Below are 18,171 nucleotides of genomic sequence, written 5' to 3'. Positions count from 1 at the left end.
TCCGGGTGCTGCACTTCCGGTCAGGCGGTCGGGCTGCGCGGCCCTGGGTCCAGCTCACCGCCGGAAGCCTCCGCGTCCTCGCCGGCCATATTCCATTCCCGGTCCTGCTTCCCAGTGCCTCGGGCCTCCCGGGGCTGGTGCTGGGCGCCGAGCCGGCGGAGCCGGCGGAAGCCGTTTCCCGCCTCCACGCGGCAGCGCTAGCGGCCTAGTCCCTTCACGGGCAGCTCGGTGCTGTCACCCTCACCGCTCTTCCTATCGCCGGGAGTGGTGGGCCGACCAGGGGGCGGCCGGGCTAGCGTCCGCCATTCCCGTGTCTCTGCGCCCGCGGGGGCCGCCCGAGCCGGCCACCATGCCGCTGGGCCTGAAGCCCACCTGCAGCGTATGCAAGACCACGTCGTCCTCCATGTGGAAGAAGGGCACGCAGGGGGAGATCCTCTGCCATCACTGCACTGGCCGGGGCGGCGCAGGCAGCGGGGGCGCAGGCTCGGGGGCGGCTGGAGGGACTGGGGGCAGCAGCGGCGGTGGCGGCAGCTTCGGCGCGGCGACCTTCGCCAGCACCTCCGCCACACCTCCGCAGAGCAACGGGGGCGGGGGCGGCAAGCAGGTGAGCTCCTCCGGCCCCTCCCGCCGGCGGAGGCCGACCGGGCGCTAGGCGGCAGGGGCCGGGTGGTTTGGGAGCGGGCGGGCCCGGGCTTCCCGGCTCGCCGTGGTCCTGCCGGCTGGAACGCCCCTCCCCACCTCCTACTGAGATCTTTGGTTTGACCCATTCCAAAGCACCTGTTACAAGAAATTCAAAGCAGTAAGAACCAAAATGTAAAGCCCTTAAGAAAATCTCAATATGCACACGTCTACACAGTCGTAAACAGGGTCATGCCACAAGTGCAGGTGCTGGACCTCATTGCTTGTTAAAGGTTTTGTCTCATCAGGTTATGAAGTAAGATTATTATGTCATTATTGTAAATGGCAGCTTAAGTATTCAGTTGTAGGAGGCGCCATAACCTAATACGTTATCTGGCCTTAGGGAGTAAAGTTGTTAAGTGTTTTTCTCTATTGTAGACACAACAAATGAATAGTGTTTGTCTTGGCCCAGACTGACTCTTACTTCCGCCTCCTGACCTATTACAAGCAGCTCACACCTTTTGGAGGCTGTGGAGACGCCTGTCCAGCGAGCTCCGAGATTCCGGTGCTGAACTTCCGGTTTTACTTAGCCCAGTTGCTGAAATTACCTCTGTTGAAAAGCAAAGGCGCGCTCTTAATTGTTAAATACTCCTATAAAGTACATACTCTGGGATCCTTGTAAGATGATTGTATTGCAACCTTTATACACTTTTTACTTCTTTCTCTGTTCTTTAATTTGTTTGTGTAACAGAGTAAGCAGGAAATTCACAGGAGGTCTGCTCGGCTCAGAAACACTAAATACAAATCTGCTCCGGCTGCTGAGAAGAAAGTTTCCACCAAAGGAAAAGGGAGAAGACATATATTTAAATTGAAAAATGTAAGATATTTGTGGACAGTGCCTTTTACTGTAATGATGTTGTGTGTATCCTGCCACTGCCTTCATTTCCCGCCACTGACCTTGGACTCTGCCCTTGGTAGCCCTTCCTTAGTATTCTGGGGAGTGGTCCAGACTCCCCAAAAGGGAATGAGCTCTGTTGCAGGAGGCTCACTATTTTTAAAGGTAATAATACTCTTTCCTTTTTTTTTTTTTTTTTTTTTAGCTTTTATTTTTTTCCCCTGGAAAATATAAAATATGAGTTTAAAAGAAACATCAGCCTTGAGCCCATTTTTTGGGGTTCTCTATGGAAAGGAAGAGGAGAGATTATGGTTCTTGATATGGCCAGGTACACTAAGAAAACTTTTTTTTCATTCTTTAAAAATTAAGTAAATATTAACACTAGAACTCATCATTTGCATATTTATTTATTATTAAAGCCCCAGAAAATGTATCTTATTGACTTATGATGATGATGTATTTGATGAATATGAGTCAAAAATTCTGCTAAGCCTTATCTCTTCTACTCTAAGAAAAGACATTGTTGAAAGACCTGTGCTGGAAATAATTGAAAGCATATTTTTATTGCAATTAAATTATCAGTTTTTATAAACAAGGGATAATGTTCAAACACAATGGACAGTGCATTATGGACTATTTTTTAAAGTCTCAGTATGGTATTCTTTTCTTTCAGAACAGGAATGTTTTACTTACCCGTAAAGACATTTTTGAAGTTGGGCATATTTATTTCTAAAACACAAAGGGACCCTGCAGTAGACTTATGCAGATGGCAGACTATTTTCTTTCTTTTTTTTTTAATGTAATTTAATTTAATTAATTTTTTAAAATTTTACCTTAAATTCTGGGATACATGTGCAGAACGTGCAGGTTTGTTACATAGGTATACATGTGTCATGGTGGTTTGCTGCACCTGTCAACCCATCATCTAGGTTTTAAGGCCCATGTGCATTAGATATTTGTCCTAATGCTCTCCCTCCCCTTGCCCCCCATCTCCGATGGGCCCCAGTGTGTGATGTTCCCTTCCCCAAAGTATTTTCTTTTTCAGAGTAGTTGCTTCTAATTTATTTAAGATTTTTATAATTTAGTTAAGCAAGGCATTTGTTGATTATGCAAAATATCTTATTGGTATTTGTATCACATATGCACATTTTTTTCCTTTTAAGTATAGTATACCATGTTCTCAGCAATTAATTCATTATCATTTGTCTGCAACTCTTTCTTCAATGTTACTAAGCAAGACACATCTGGGGAGGCCTACTTTCTATGTTGTGGCATAAAAGTATGTATTGAAGCTTTAGTAGGGATTTCAAAAATGGTTGGATGGTAGCAAATTGCTAAGAACTGTCAAAGTTTCTAAAGCCTTAGTTCCAGCTTGCTAGAAAACCGACGTTGAGTATTATGGCTAAATAGTTGAGTTGGAAAATGTCTTCAAGGAGACACTTTTTCACTTTGTATTCATCTGTACATTTTTTATTACTTGCATTCTGTCATGCTCAGGCTATTAGAGCAGGTACATTTTTATAACTGGAATGTTTATGTGTAGTGAAGCTCTGAGAGGACTTTGCATTAGATTTCAGCAGCATAATCGAAGCTTGTTCTTTGTCTCAGCAATTTTTAAGCTAATAGTAGCAGAAACTGCCGTGGAAGTAGACTGCTTTGCCACAACATTCAGAAAATCATTTATCTTTTTATTGCAGTTCTTGTCACCAAACAGTACATTTTAGTATTTCTCAAATTACAGAACTCTCATAGGGCTGGGAAAATACCTGTACACACATACATACTATGAATGTGCTAACGTGTTTTGTATTTTCATAGCCCATCAAAGCTCCTGAGTCGGTTTCCACTATAATCACTGCAGAATCAATCTTCTACAAGGTAAGCTTTTGTAGAGTTACTGAAGGGAGAGTTGGGCCTAGTGGGTAATGTGCCACTAAAATGTTGGATTAGTCTAAAGGTATCTCCTCTTTATTTGTTTAAGGTGTGGTTATACTTTTTGTTCCCTTCCTAACTATTTTCCCCCATGAGTGACTGTTATTCAAACATCTCATCTAGAGCTGAAGTGGGAGGAGAAGGTGCCTACTGACATATGATATGAGGATCTTAAGTATTGTTTTTTAGTGTAGATTATAGGAAGTGTTCTTAGAGTGCTGATTGTATAGTGTGGAACCATGGAAGAGTGAGCCATTAGTGTGATGGCATTGAAGAACAAGAAGAACAGAGACAGGATTTGGACTAGTACAGGTTGTAGACTGTGGTGTCAGATGGGTAGAGTAGGCCCAGAGATTCTGAAATGCCTTTAAGTGGAGTTGAGCTGAGTAAGGGCAGTAGTGAGGATTAACACCTACTAGAAATCCATGGTGAGAGGAATTGCAAGATGTTTTGATAAAAGAATGAGGAGGTCAGGTTTCCTAGGGCCAAAGTCCATGGACATCTGATACCTCAGTGAGAGAAGTGACAGATTGTTGTGTTTAAACCAGAAGTCTTAGGAAAGGAATTAGAACATAGACCCCCCCAAGGATCAGCAGGCCTGGCACGGCACAGGCAGCAACCAATGAAGGCTATTTGGTGCTTTGGGATCTGAACTATCATTTAGGGGACAGTGGTGTGAGTTAGTGCTTTATACTTGACCCAGGTGGACTGAGAAACTGAAGTGATTATGCCCTTAAGTATACTTTTTTTAAAGCCCGCAATCTATATAGTTGAAACTGTTCCTCCCCACAGGGTTACACTGGCATTCCTCAGCAGGGCTGGGAAAAACCAACAACAAAAGAAGTCTGTATACAGGCAAACATGTCTCTTGTTTTTCCAGCATTTAATACATTGTTAATAAAATATCTAAAGTTTAGCAAACAGTTGCAATGTATCAGTGACTGAACATTTTGCATGCTTTATTTCATTCAGTTCACCCTATGAGGTGGATACTACTATCCCCATTTTCTGGATGAGAAGATTGAGGCATAGCGAGGTTAATTAACTTGTCCAAGATCACATAGCCAACAAGTCATGGAGTGAGGCAGTCTCATTACCAGAGCTTAAGCCTAGAGCATAGTTCCTGGCTCTATAGCTTTAGCAAGTGACTAGCTATGCGACGAGGACCAACCTCTCTGATGTCTCATCTCTAAAATAGGAATTGTAAATAGTTTCTACCTCGGTGGGTCAAGTGAAATCATATGTGTTAAGCACTTAGCAGAGTAAGCACTCAATGAATGTAGGAGTTATCATATTTTCATATTTGTGCATTACCTTCACAATTTACAGATTAAAGCCAGAAGCAACTTGTTGAGCTACGGGTTTAGTGTGCTAATGATTTCCATGTGTGTCTCCATGGAAAGGCGTGTGGGACCTGTTATTGTGACTGACTGTACTTTCGTATTGTCTGCCACCCATGTTTATTAAGTGGTAAGGACAATAATCCTACAAAGTAGTCAAGCAATGTTGCAAATGCCCAGTATTGTGGGGGCTGTCACAGCAGTGCCACTGGCAGGCAGCACCATGGTGGCAAGTTCAAGAGGTCATTGCCAGCCACTGAGCTAGAGCCCAGATCAGGCATGCAAGAGTAGCCTGAGTGGGAGCCACTGGGGTCAACGGTCAAGAGTGTGACAACCCAAGACCCAGAATGGCTGAGTGGCCTCCTTGGAGCATGGCGGTGGCAGAACAACTCCATGAACTCAGGTCTGGTGATGCCTAAGCTAGTGCTGTTCTCTTGTGGATCCCTTTTCTCCACCAGAAACCTTGAATCCTCTCAGCAAATGAGGAGACCACTCAGATCAGTGACTTAGTCCTGTTTGGTGTTATATATATGTACACAACACAGCACATATTAATAAATACCTACTATGTGCCAGGCACTGCCTACCACTGGAATCTTTCACTAAGACATTGTCTTTGCATTTCTGCCTTCACACTATGAAAGCAGATGTTTTGGATTCATATTCATTCAGCATACATTTGAGTATGCTGTGATATGCATGATAAGCCTATGATAAGCAAGTATTCTCATTTAGAATTTGGGAATATTGATTATACATGTGGACAAAGCAAACCATAAATGCAAACGATATGATAAATAACTTTGGACTAATGACTGGGAGGAAGGACCAGCTGTTGATGGGTAGGAACTAGCAAGTAACAGACTGGCCTGCATAGACCAGACCCATCCATAGTGACCCAGATGAAACAGCCACCGTCAGACACTTGGATAAAGGGTCCACCAGGAAAAAACTCCTGGCCTATCAGGTGCTATGTTACAGTTCCGTTACTGGAAGTATTTCCTCAGAAGTGTTTTTATGGTTGAGGTACACATTCCTGCAGGTTTACCTGCTGCCAAGTCCCTGTTTGAAGGGAAGCAGCAATTAATTACACTGTTTCCATAGTCAAGGACAGTATATCCCACCGAGAAAACTACTTCCACTTAAGGAGGTGCTGGATGTCATAAAGATTTGGATCAACCATTATGGGTGTTTAGAGGAGAGATTATTTCCAGCTCAAGACCCAGGAAAGAGGACATAGGATGGATGCTAGAGTCATAGGGAAGATTTAACACAGGACATGTACACATTAGTTAGTTGGGTATAAAGTGGAACAGAAATGAATGAGACACAAAGCCTTGAATTCCAGAAGTACTAGTAGTTCTGTTGTGGAAGGATATAAAACTCAACTGGGAGTGGAAGAGAAAGGCAGCAGTGAGTCTAGGAGATGTACAATAGGTTGAGGTAAACATATCCTGAAGACTATAATCCAAAGATTATTTTTGGTTTGAATTTGTTTTGGTTTGAATTCATGGTATCTATTTTCTTTGAATGGATGGTTGGGGAGGGTGGCATGTAGAATGCATTCTTATTAAATCAGCATTGATTTTCAACACAGTACAGAGAAAGACTACTGAGCTGATGTAGGAGCTTCGGCTGCAGTCTCTATGACTTTCAGCAAGCCGTTTAACCTTACTACCACTTCATGACTGTGGCTAACAAAGTAGGGACAGTACGGAGCACAGAGGATTTTTAGGGCAGTGAAACTATTAATACTGTCTTTGTATGATACTATAATGGTGGGTACATGTCATTATTCATTTGCCCAACCCCATAGAATACACAGCACCAAGAGTGAACCCTAATGTGAACTCTGGTCTTTGATGGTGCTGTGTCAGTGTAGGTTCATCTGTGTAACAAGTGTACCACTCCAGTGGTGGGTGGGGTTATTGATAATAGGGGAGGATGTGCATGTGTGGGGGCAGGGAGTCTATGGGAAATCTCTCTACTTCTGCTTAATTTTACTGTAAACTTAAAACCTCTGTAAAAAATAAAATCTATTTTTTAAAAAGTAGGGATAGTATTATAGCAATATAAAATCAAAGTACTGTATGAATAAATGTTTTCTCCAGATGTCAACTGTCATATATGCACCCTCGAATGTGTATGTATAATTTTCATTCAAAAGTGAAACAACTTTAGAATTGGCACCAAACATATAAACATTGATTGATACATTAGACTATCTTGAACACCTTTTATTGACCACTTTGAAAACTTGCTTACCTATTAAGATTCATTCATAACTGTGGTGTTCTATTTTTATTTTCAATGTGGGATTATCTTCTCTTTCACCCAGGGAGTATATTACCAAATTGGTGATGTTGTTTCTGTGATTGATGAACAAGATGGAAAGCCCTACTACGCTCAAATCAGAGGTTTTATCCAGGACCAGTATTGCGAGAAGAGTGCAGCACTGACGTGGCTCATTCCTACCCTCTCTAGCCCCAGAGACCAATTTGATCCCGCCTCCTATATCATAGGCAAGTTTGACAAATGGCACAGGTTCTTTAACTTAGTTAACTCTCCAATATTATGTAAAAAAGTGTGTTAGTCAGCTTGGGCTGTCAGGACAAAATATCACAGACTGAGTGGCTTAAACACCAGAAAGTCACTTTCTCACAGTTTTGGAGGCTGAAGTCCAACATCAAGGTTCTGGTAACATGGATTTCTGGGGAGGCTTTTCTTCCTGTCTTGTAAATAGCCACCTTCTTGCTGTGTCCTCACATGGCCTTTCATGGAGAGAGAGCTCTTTGGTGTCTCTTCTTATAAGGACACCATTTCTGTCAGATGAGGGCCCCACCCTTATGGTTTCATTTAACCTTAATTGCCTCCCTAAAGGTCTGATCTCCAAGTACCATCACATGGGGATTAGGGCTTCAACATACGAATTTGGAGGATGGGGGGGATGCAGTTCAGTCCATAAGAAAAAAGCATGAATATAATTAAGTACAAAAAAATTAGAGCTTTATAGAAAATATGAGGCATTTTATGTAGCTGGAGTTTGAGTGCTATCAGTTATTTTGAGTTAGAGCAATGTGCATCTACTAAGAAGTGATACGGATAAGGTTTTTTTTAGAGTGACCCAGGGTTAAACTGTACTACAAGAATTTATTGCTCAGGAACTTGGTTATTTAGGTTACTTATTTATACAAACCTATTCAAAAATAATTTAGAAAAGAACTATCGCAGTTATCCCATACTTGCAAGTTCTCAGTATGCATACCTCTGCATGCTACACATGTCATCTTAGGCCTTTATAATATAAAGGCTGATAGTTGAAATGGCAGCTGCTGTGCTGTTGTTAATTTCAAAGCTGCCAAAACAGTTTTGACATAGACTCACAAGAATTTAGTGATTAATACAATTTTAAAAGTTTTCAGATTTTTAAAGTTACTTCAGACTTTTTAATCTTTCTGCAATGAGCATGCATCATTACTTTTGCATCCTGAGGACAAGCATAAATTTTTTTTGAAGAGAACTCCAGGGACAAATAATATACCACTGTTATTCTCACCTACATGTCAAGTTTGGTACATTACCAAACAGTTCTAGCCTTCTGCTTATAAGTACATAGAACTTTTATTTACCGTATCTATGGGTCAGGATCCCAGCACAGGCAGTGATTATCAGAATCACCTTCGGGATTCCTCTACTGCCTCCTCTTTCTAATCCCCAGATTCTGATATGCATCCTTGTCCTACAGCGAGGCAGCATGGCGTGAGGTCAGAACACCAGTTCTGGAGCCAGAGTGTCTGGGTTCATAGCCCGCCATTTACCAGCCATGTGACTTTGGCAAATTTCTTAGTTTCTCTTGCCTCACTTTCCTCATGTGTAAAATGGGAATAATAATAATGCCTACCTCAGAAGGTTGCTGTGAGGAATGAAAGTATTGATATGTGTAAACTTACAACAGTGTGGGTATAAAATAAACATGATGCAAGTGTTCAATCACTGTTTTTGGGAGAATTCCATATTCTTTAAGCCATTAAAGAAGAAAAAATGATTAAGAATAATTTCAAAGTACTGCATGTTTCAAGGGCTAATGCCAGGTTGCTCCCAGAGTGGTCTCTCCCAGTGTCTAGAAATTTTAACATCTTATGAAAATGATGTATATGGTCAAAAATGTATTTAACCTTTCCCTTGGCTGCCTTCCAGGGCCAGAGGAAGATCTTCCAAGGAAGATGGAATACTTGGAATTTGTTTGTCATGCACCTTCTGAGTATTTCAAGTCACGGTCATCACCATTTCCCACAGTTCCCACCAGACCAGAGAAGGGCTACATATGGACTCATGTTGGGCCTACTCCTGCAATAACAATTAAGGAAACAGTTGCCAACCATTTGTAGTTCACAAATTAAAACTGGATTTCCAGGCCTGGTGTGGTGGCTCACGCCTGTAGTCCCAGCTATTGCATCACTGCTCTCCAGGCTGGGCAATGGAGTGAGATTCTGTCTCTTAAAAATATCACAAAAAAACTGGATTTCCAGTTCTCTGATCTTCTTAGTACCACAGGATATGTCATAGGTATCTTTAAATGAAATTCTTAGCTGGAAAAATGACTCAAAAGTTTTTTTCTACTACCTAGTAATCATTAGATTATTTATTACTGGTTACTTAGAAAATTAAAAGGGTTAAGGCCAGGCACAGTGGCTTATGCCTGTAATCCCAGCACTTTGGGATGCTGAGGCAGGCAGATCACCTGAGGTCGGGAAGTGGATTGCCTCAGGTCAGGAGTTCGAGACCAGCCTGGCCAACATGGCGAAACCCCGTCTCTACTAAAAATACAAAAATTAGCCAGATATGGTGACATTTGCCTGTAATCCCAGATCTTTGGGAGGCTGAGGCAGGAGAATCACCTAAACCCAGGAGGCGGAGGTTGCAATGAGCCAAGATTGTGCTGCTGTGCTCCAGCCTGGGCAACAGAGTGAGACTCTGTCTTGGAAAAAAAAAAATGGCTGGGCACAGTGGCTCACGCCTTTAATCCCAGCACTTTGGGAGGCTGAGGCAGACGGATCGCCTGAGGTTGGGAGTTCAAGACCAACCTGGCCAGCATGGTGAAACCGTCTCTACTAAAAATATAAAAATTAGCCAGGCATGGTGGTGCACACCTGTAGTCCCAGCTACTCGGGAGGCTGAGGCAGGAGACTTGGTTGAACCCAGGAGGTGGAGGTTGCAATGAGCTGAGATTGTGCCACTGCACTCCAGCCTGGGTGACAGAGCAAGACTCCATCTCAAAAAAACAAAAAATTAAAAGGGATAGAATGTAATGAAATATGTTTTGAACTTAAATGATATTCTATATGTGTATCTTCCTAGGCAAAAGCTGTAATTTCCAGAGAGACCATTAGGAACAGGTAGTATCTATTTTTCTCCATTATTTATTTCTAGAAACTCATAAAATGGACATTTTATATTTTTCTATAAGAACAAAATATTAATTAAGGTATAGATGACTGACCAAGGGCTTAATCAAATAAAATGACTAACAGTATCTATCATAAAGCCACACAAGCCTTATGTTCTCATCTCAAAAATGCTGTGACAGCTTTTTGGCTGCTTTAACCATAAGAAAAATGATTGGTGGATGATTTTACTAGCCCAGGCTTTTAAAAACTTTCATCTAGGCCAGGCGCAGTGGCTCACACCTGTAATCCCAGCACTTTGGGAGGCCTGAGTGGATGGATCACTTGAGGTCAGGAGTTCAGGACCAACCCGGCCAACATGATGAAACCCTGTCTCTACTAAAAATAGAAAAATTAGTTGAGTGTTATGGTGCAGGCCTGTAATCCCAGCTACTCGGGAGGCTGAGGCAGGAGAATTGCTTGAACTCGGGAGGTGGAGGTTGCGGTAAGCCAAGATTGCGCCACTGTTCTCCAGCCTGTGTGATAGCGCAAGACTCTGTCTCCAAAAAAAAAAAAAGAAAGAAAAACTTTCATTTAATCCTTCTGTAGCAAACAGGCATTCAGAACCATTCCATTGATCTTAATAAAGCTGCTCTTTACTGTTTCTAGTCAAAAACAAGACTTCCAATCAAACCATAAGATTTTATACTGCAGATAGTCAGCTTCACCAAAGCCACAGAGGAAACATGTTGAGATCAGGCATCCCGCTTGATAGTTTCTTGACTACCATTAAAATGAAGATTGGGAAGTCATGAAAGTCACTGGTAGGCCATTAGCATTGATATCTTTAAAACGTCTACCCTAAACCATCTGCTGTGGACCCGTAATAAGAGGCCTGTTGTATATGAAATTGTCTGGAATTCAGGTGCAGGTCTTTGCCAGTTAAGTAAGGGAGCAACATGTAAAATGGGGGAGGAGTAGGTGCACTTACTTGCCTCCACTTCTGTCCTGATTTAACCAGCATTTTTCAACCCTGGGAAAATTTGCAGAATCTAAGTTGATTGTAATGATTTTGAACTGCAGTGGCTTTAACTCTTACCCTTTTCCCACATAGTTACGGTTTGTGAGTTGGAAAGAAACAACTGTAGGTAGCTACACATACATAGTGATCTCTTTATTCACAAAGGTTATAGTAAAATTGATTGTAAATGACTTTCTAAGTGCTAATATTCAAAACTTTTGGATTAAAATGTATTTTTCACAATGTATTTACTTTGGATGTATTTATTTAAACAATTTAAATGGGGCTATTTAACCAAAAATGGTATGTAAAACCAAAACAGTATAGTACTTAGAATTTGGAGTAGAGACCAGGTGCAGTGGCTCACGCTTGTAATCCCAGCACTTTGGAAGGCCGAGGCAGGAGGATCGCCTGAGGTCAGGAGCTTGAGACCAGCCTGGTCAACATGGTGAAACCCTGTCTCTACTAAGAATACAAAAATTAGCCAGGCATGGTGGTGTGCACCTATAATCCCAGCTAGTCTACTCCGGAGACTGAGGCAGGAGAATCACTGGAACTCGGGAGGCAGAGGCTGCAGTGAGCTGAGATCGTGCCACTGCACTCCAGCCTGGGTGACAGGGCATGAATCCATCTAAAAAAAAAAAAAAAGAATTTGAAGTAGATAGATTCATCATTAATAAGTAATAGATTTTGGGAAAATCCAGAAATGGCTAATAAAATGAACACAATGTAAAATATTAAAATGTAGACTTTTAAAAATCTATAAATTGACCATCTGTTTATAAATTGGTAGATGGTTGTGTACCATCTTTTAAAATAAAGATGGAATTTCACCCAGTGCGATGGTTCCCATTGCTTACATTTCTCTGCTGAGGCCAAACCTGATATGGCCCTGGTCTGTGTTCCCAGCCCTGTCTCCTCATTACCACTAAAATGTTTCCCCCATATACCCGCCTAATTTTTCTGGCTCTGAGCCCTTGTTCGTACTGTTCTGTCCAATTCTACCTTCCAAAGACCTTTCTTAATGCCTTCAGATTCTTTCTTTGAGACCTTGTCAGATTCCCATGGCTTTTTGAAATCAATCTCTATCCTATTGTCATCACATTTAAGTTTCTACTTCCATCATCATTCCTATCCCTTTGTTCCTTGTAGGGCGGGAATGCTGTGTTTTATTTACTCATCTCTAACTTCCACATAACCTAACCCAGGTTCTTGCTTATGGGAGATGCTGAGTGTAGGGTCTGAATTAGATACTGTTAACTAAAATGCTTGTTGATATTTTAGTTATTAATTCATATTAACTTTGGCTGAAACTTTTAAATTGTGAATAGTCAAGTAAAACTTAGATTGTTATATTCTGGGTTAGTATTAGATTGTTTTTAAGATGAGTTTTAAATAGTTCTCTTAAGACAAATAAAGCTTAACATGAGCGTTTGAAAGAAATTATCCCAAACCATTCCAGTTCCCGGCTGTGAAAGACTTTTCCAGGCCTAATAAGTTTTCCATTTCAGTCATAAGTAGGTGAAATCAAATGAACAATAGAGGGAAATGTATTTATTTGCTTTATACACATGCATGTGTGTTGTGTCTACATCTAAACAATGCACAAGCTTAGAATGAAGTTTCTGTCATGCCCAGAAAAGGGAGAGGCATTTTTGTGGATTTTGTCTGGCTTCCCTGGACATGTTTGAAGAACTGTGCTGTTTACTTCATACCAAGTGTGTGAGCCATACCTTTGGTAGGAGGGTGTACCTCCTACACCCAAGAAACATAAGCCAGGAGAAGGTCTGTGCCAAGGAGAAGGAACCCAAATGACCCACAAGAGGTGGGCCATTAATTATTGGGTCAGATGCACAAATGCACGGTAATTTATTTAAACACATCTTAATGGTGACCCACGAGGAAGATTGCTAGTAATAACAGAAAGGTTCACAATAAATAAGAGAAAAAAAGACAGAATGTAGAACTGTATGACAGCAATTCTGCAAACAAGAAGCATCTTTTATAAAAGATGGAAGGAGCCCAGGCACAGTAGCTCATGCCTGTAATCCCAGCACTTTAGGAGACTGAGGTGGAGGATCACTTGAGCTGCAGTGACTCATGATCATGCCACCACTCCAGCTTGGGTGATAGAAGTGAGACCTTGTCTCAAAACAAAGACAGAAATGCCTCCAGAATTTTAACATGTCAACAGAGGTTTTCTACAGCTACTCTTTTCAGCTTTATACTTTGCAGTATTTTCCAAATTTTCTCTAACATGCAGTATTTTCCAAATTTTTTACAATAAGCACACACACACACACACACACACACACACGTTTGTTTGCATACTGCCCAACTGGTGGTAAACAACCACTGGCTTTTAGTCTATACATATAATCTGGAATATTTTATAAATAGTAGTTCTTAAACCCTTGAAAGGGAGATGAATGGCCAGCTGAGGAAATAAAGTCAGTGATTTCGTTATTTTCCTATATTCACATCATGATTCTAGGAAAGAACTCGGGAGTGACTTCCTTCAGCTTCAGCCACTCCTGGGCCAGGCGCATGCTTAGCTGTGTGGTAAAGGTCACCAGCGTCTTCTGCCTAGTGCCTGTGTCATCTGAATTGGAGGTTTGGCGAGGGTAAGAGACTAATGTAGCTTCAAGTTTTTCTTTCCTGTCCTCCACTTGAAATCTGTCTTCCCTTCCAGACTGCCTGCCCTGCTGACTTAAGGCCCCGACACCAAACACAGAAGCAACAGCTTTGCACAGAGCGTTCAGCAAGCTCCCAGAATTGTATAAGGTAAAGTTGCCTTTATAGATTCCTTATTCTGTATCGCTCCTAAGTGGTTCTGTTTCTCTAATCAAATTCCGGCTGATAACAGTTGCTGAGACTCTGAAAGAAAAGGCAAAGAACTACTGTTTCTCATTATAAACTATTTAGAATTATTTGGCTATCTTCTTTTTGCTATGAATATGTAGTATTTTGATACATTGTTTAAAAAGTAATGAAAGAGATCACATAGGGAAAGATAGATTGCGTTATTTTAAAGTTTATATACTAAATTGAAGAGCAAAGAATAAAACGGGAGAAACAGCTCCCACATGTGGCTGTTGGCAGGAAGCTTCCATTCCTCTCTATGGGCCTCCACAGGTTTGCTCACAGCAAATGATTCGTGACAGAAAGACGCAAGTGCGGTTGTACCCAAGATGGAAGCCACCATCTTTTCTATAACCTAATCTGAAAGAAGGGACATACCAGCACTTCTGCCATATGCTGTTGGGTCACACAGACCAACCCTGGTACGGTGTGAGCACAGGACGACACAAGGGTGTGAACTCCAAGGGCAGAGACCACTAGGGACCATCTCAGAGGCACAGAGGGACACCCTATCCAGCTGGTGGCCCATGTAAATTAACATAGCTTTTTAGAATAGCAATATGTATCAATACTCTTAAAAGTATTTACACTTCTTGATCTAGTAATTTCATTTCTAAGAATCATGCTAAGAGGATTTAAAATGTGGACCAAAAAATGAGTATAAAAAGAGGTTGTTTCCAGTATTTAAAGTTGTGAGAAACCAGAAACAATCTAAAGGTCCAACAATAGGAAAATGAATTTTGATATTTTTCTAATAGAATTTTGTGCAGTCATCAGAAATACCATTTACAAATAATTTTTAATAATGCAAAAAAAGTTTATAAAATGGTTAGTGTAAAACCTGGACACAACTACATAATGATTCTGATTTTGTAAAAAAAAAAACACACACTCACATATACACATGCATACATATACATATAAAGAAAACTGGAACAAACAAAATGTCAACAGCAAGCATAGTTGGAATTATAGTCATTTTAATATTCTTTATGCTTTTAAAAATTTTGAAGTTTGTATTGCTAGCATCCGTTACTTATATAATCAGAAAAAAAATACAACTTTAAAATATTTATTTAGGTCCAAAGATGGTAATCTAAATGGTGTTACAGGCTGAATGTGTGCCTGATCACCATGCCCCAAGTTCATATGTTAAATCCCTGGCCCCCAAGGCAATGGTATTAGGGGAGTAGGGTGTTTGGGAGGTAATCAGATTTCGATGAAGTCATGAGGGTGGAGCCCCCATAGTGGAATTAGTGTCCTGTTAGGAAGAGGAAAACAGACCAAAGCCTTCCTTTCTCTCCTCACTATGTAAGAAGATAGCCAGAAGGTGGCCACAGCTAGGAAGAGAGCTCTCACCAGAACCCAAATCTGCCAGCACCTTGGTCTTGGGTTCTCAGCATCTAGAACTGTGAGAAATGAATGTGTGTTGTTTAAACCACTCAGGCTACGGTATTTTGTCACAGCAGCCCGAGCTGACAGAGATGGATAGAAACAACACAAGGACCCATCAGCAGACGAGTGGATGATCAAAACGTGGTGAGTGGGATATTATTCAGCCATAGAAAAAATGAAATTCTGATACATTCTATAAGGGTGAACCTTGAAAACATGCTAAGGGAAATAAGCCAAACTTAAAAAGACAAATATTATATAATTCCACTTATATGAGTTAGTTACCTAGAATAGGCAAATTATGTCATAGCGACAGAACATTAGAGGTTACCAGGGTTGGGGGAAGAGGGGTGTTGTGGGTACAAAGTTTCTGTTTGGAGTGATTTTGAAAAAATCCTGGAAATGGGTAGTGAGAGTAGTTAACATGATGAATGTACTTAATGACACTAAATTGTACACTTAAAAATGGTTAATGCTGGCCTGACGCAGTGGCTCACGCCTGTAATCCCAGAACTTTGGGAGGTCAAGGCGGGTGGATCATGAGGTCAGGAGATTGAGACCATTCTGGCTAACACAGTGAAACCCTGTGTCTACTAAAAAATACAAAAAAAAAAAAAAAAAGAAATAGCTGGGTGTGGTGGCGGGTGCCTGTAGTCCCAGCTACTTGGGAGGCTGAGGCAGGAGAATGGTGTGAACCTGGGAGGCAGAGCTTGCAGTGAGCTGAGATCACGCACTGCGCTCCAGCCTGGGCAACAGAGTGAGAATCCGACTCAAAAACAAAACAAAAAAAAGGTTAATGCTTGGGTGTGGTGGCTCACGCCTGTAATCCCAGCTCTTTGGGAGGCCAAGGCAAGTGGATCAGTTGAGGTCAGGAGTTAAAAAGACCAGCCTGGCCAACATGGCAAAACCCCATCTCTAGTAAAAATACAAAAATTAGTTGAGTGTGGTGGTGGGTGACTGTAGTCCCAGCTGCCAGGAGGATGAGGCCTGGGAATTGCTTGAACCCAGGAGGCAGAGGTTGCAGTGAGTTGAGATTGCGCCACTGTACTCCAGCCTGGGTAGCAGAGTGAGACTTCGTCTCAAAAAAAAGGTTAAAATTGTAAGTTTTGTTATGCATATTTTACCATAATCTTAAAAAAATAGATATATAGGAGATAAAGTCAACAGAATTTAATAACCAGTTGTAAATAGAGACTGAGGGAGAAGGATGAATTAAGGAAGACGTGAGTACAACTTTGTGGTAGGTGAAAAAATCTTACAAAATACATGGGCAAAGATCCTACTTGATTCTTATGATTTAAAAATCTCCCAGTTAGTAAACAAGGCCAGGTTGAGATTTGCAGGTGATGTGAGGTGTTTGTTCTGTTTTGTAATGTGAGGACTGTGAGGCATCTCCTGGACTTGAGTATCCATTAGATAATTGAAAATATGGATTTGAGAACTCAGAAGATGTGCAATGTAGTAACAAAACTCTGCACCATTGGTTTCTGTCTCCTAATTTAATGCTTTTATGGGACAAACTGTGTGAGGCAGGTGGGCAAGACGGGCAGCCATGTTGTTTGTGGGTCTCTGGCCTGTGGGCCAGCCTCAGTGCTCACTCTGAGGTCATGTCCAAAATTAGAACACATTCAGGCCTACCACAGTCAAGGCACCCTTTCTCAACTCTGGTCCTCTGCACAGATATCCGAAGCCTAGAAATAATAATTGTCTGTCCTTGTGTCTTGCATTATGAAAGTCTAGGAAAGGGCCTTGGGAATGAAAAAGAATAGAAAAACTGCTCTAATTGCTGCATGCTTCAGCTTGCAGGGGAATCACTGAAATGGGGACGGGCTATAAAAGGACAACCAGAAGAGTGGCTACAGCAAAGGCATTGTTTTTCAGAGCAAGCTAGAGAATCCTGCCAGCGTCCTCAGGCAGGGCCCCTGGGCACAGGGGTTAGGCAAGGGAGTGTCCCAGCATATTGATGCTCTAAGCATCAGAATAATGCAATAGAGGAGCTTCCAAAGAGTTCATGTCAGATATTGTAAGCTGAACATTTCTAGGCAAATGAAATTTGATTTCGTGAATAAAGCTAGTTTCTTCAACTCCAGTGCAGATTCTCATAGATTGATAGTGGCTTGTGATCCAGATGAAGAAAACAATTTTTCAAAGATTCATATTCTTTGTAGACATATGGATTTAGAGACCATCTAATCTAACTACCTCATTCTACAGATAGGAAATATGAGACCTAAAGAAGTTAAGAAAATACCATGGAAATGTCACTGCTGAACTGTCATACGTAAGATCCAAAAGAAATAGGGTAAATGCTACTGTGAGAAATACAGTACTAGGTCCAAAGAATCTAATACAAATTAAAAATCTAAATGTTATTTCTAAAGCATCCCTGCACATAGCTGAACTTACATAGTTTCATTTTCTTTCTTTTCTGTTGAAGAAGAGGCTGGGTACAGTGGCTCACGCCTGTAATCCCAGCACTTTGGGAGGCTGAGGCAGGTGGATCACCTGAGGTCAGGAGTTCAAGACCAGCCTGACCAACATGGTGAAACCCCGTCCCTGCTAAAAATACAAAAATTATCTGAGTGTGGTGGCAGGCCTCTGTAATCCCAGCTACTCCGGAGACTGAGGCAGGAGAATCACTTGAACTTGGGAGGTGGAGGCTGCAGTGAGCCAAGATCACACCATTGCACTCTAACCTGTGTGACAAGAGGGAAACTCCATCTC

General features: G+C 41.5%; 1 protein-coding gene across 1 annotated transcript; it reads left to right on the top strand.

Annotated features, from left to right (window-relative positions):
* GATAD1 (GATA zinc finger domain containing 1) lies at positions 1-12,030 on the top strand. Its single transcript, XM_025380607.1, has 5 exons — positions 1-604; positions 1,370-1,495; positions 3,332-3,391; positions 7,124-7,307; positions 8,983-12,030. The coding sequence occupies exons 1-5, from the start codon at positions 350-352 to the stop codon at positions 9,171-9,173; spliced, it is 816 nt and encodes a 271-aa protein (XP_025236392.1). The 5' UTR covers positions 1-349; the 3' UTR covers positions 9,174-12,030.
* Positions 12,031-18,171: the final 6,141 nt, after the last annotated feature.

This window comes from Theropithecus gelada, chromosome 3 (assembly GCF_003255815.1).
Source record: "Theropithecus gelada isolate Dixy chromosome 3, Tgel_1.0, whole genome shotgun sequence".
Lineage (NCBI taxonomy): Eukaryota > Metazoa > Chordata > Mammalia > Primates > Cercopithecidae > Theropithecus > Theropithecus gelada.
This window is presented reverse-complemented; position numbering and strand designations above follow the sequence as displayed.

Coding starts and splice junctions, on each gene's coding strand:
- GATAD1 (XM_025380607.1), top strand. CDS start 350: ATGCCGCTGGGCCTGAAGCCCACCTGCAGCGTATGCAAGACCACGTCG. Junction 3,392..7,123: donor CAGAATCAATCTTCTACAAG/GTAAGCTTTTGT, acceptor TCTTTCACCCAG/GGAGTATATTACCAAATTGG. Junction 7,308..8,982: donor TCCCGCCTCCTATATCATAG/GCAAGTTTGACA, acceptor GCTGCCTTCCAG/GGCCAGAGGAAGATCTTCCA.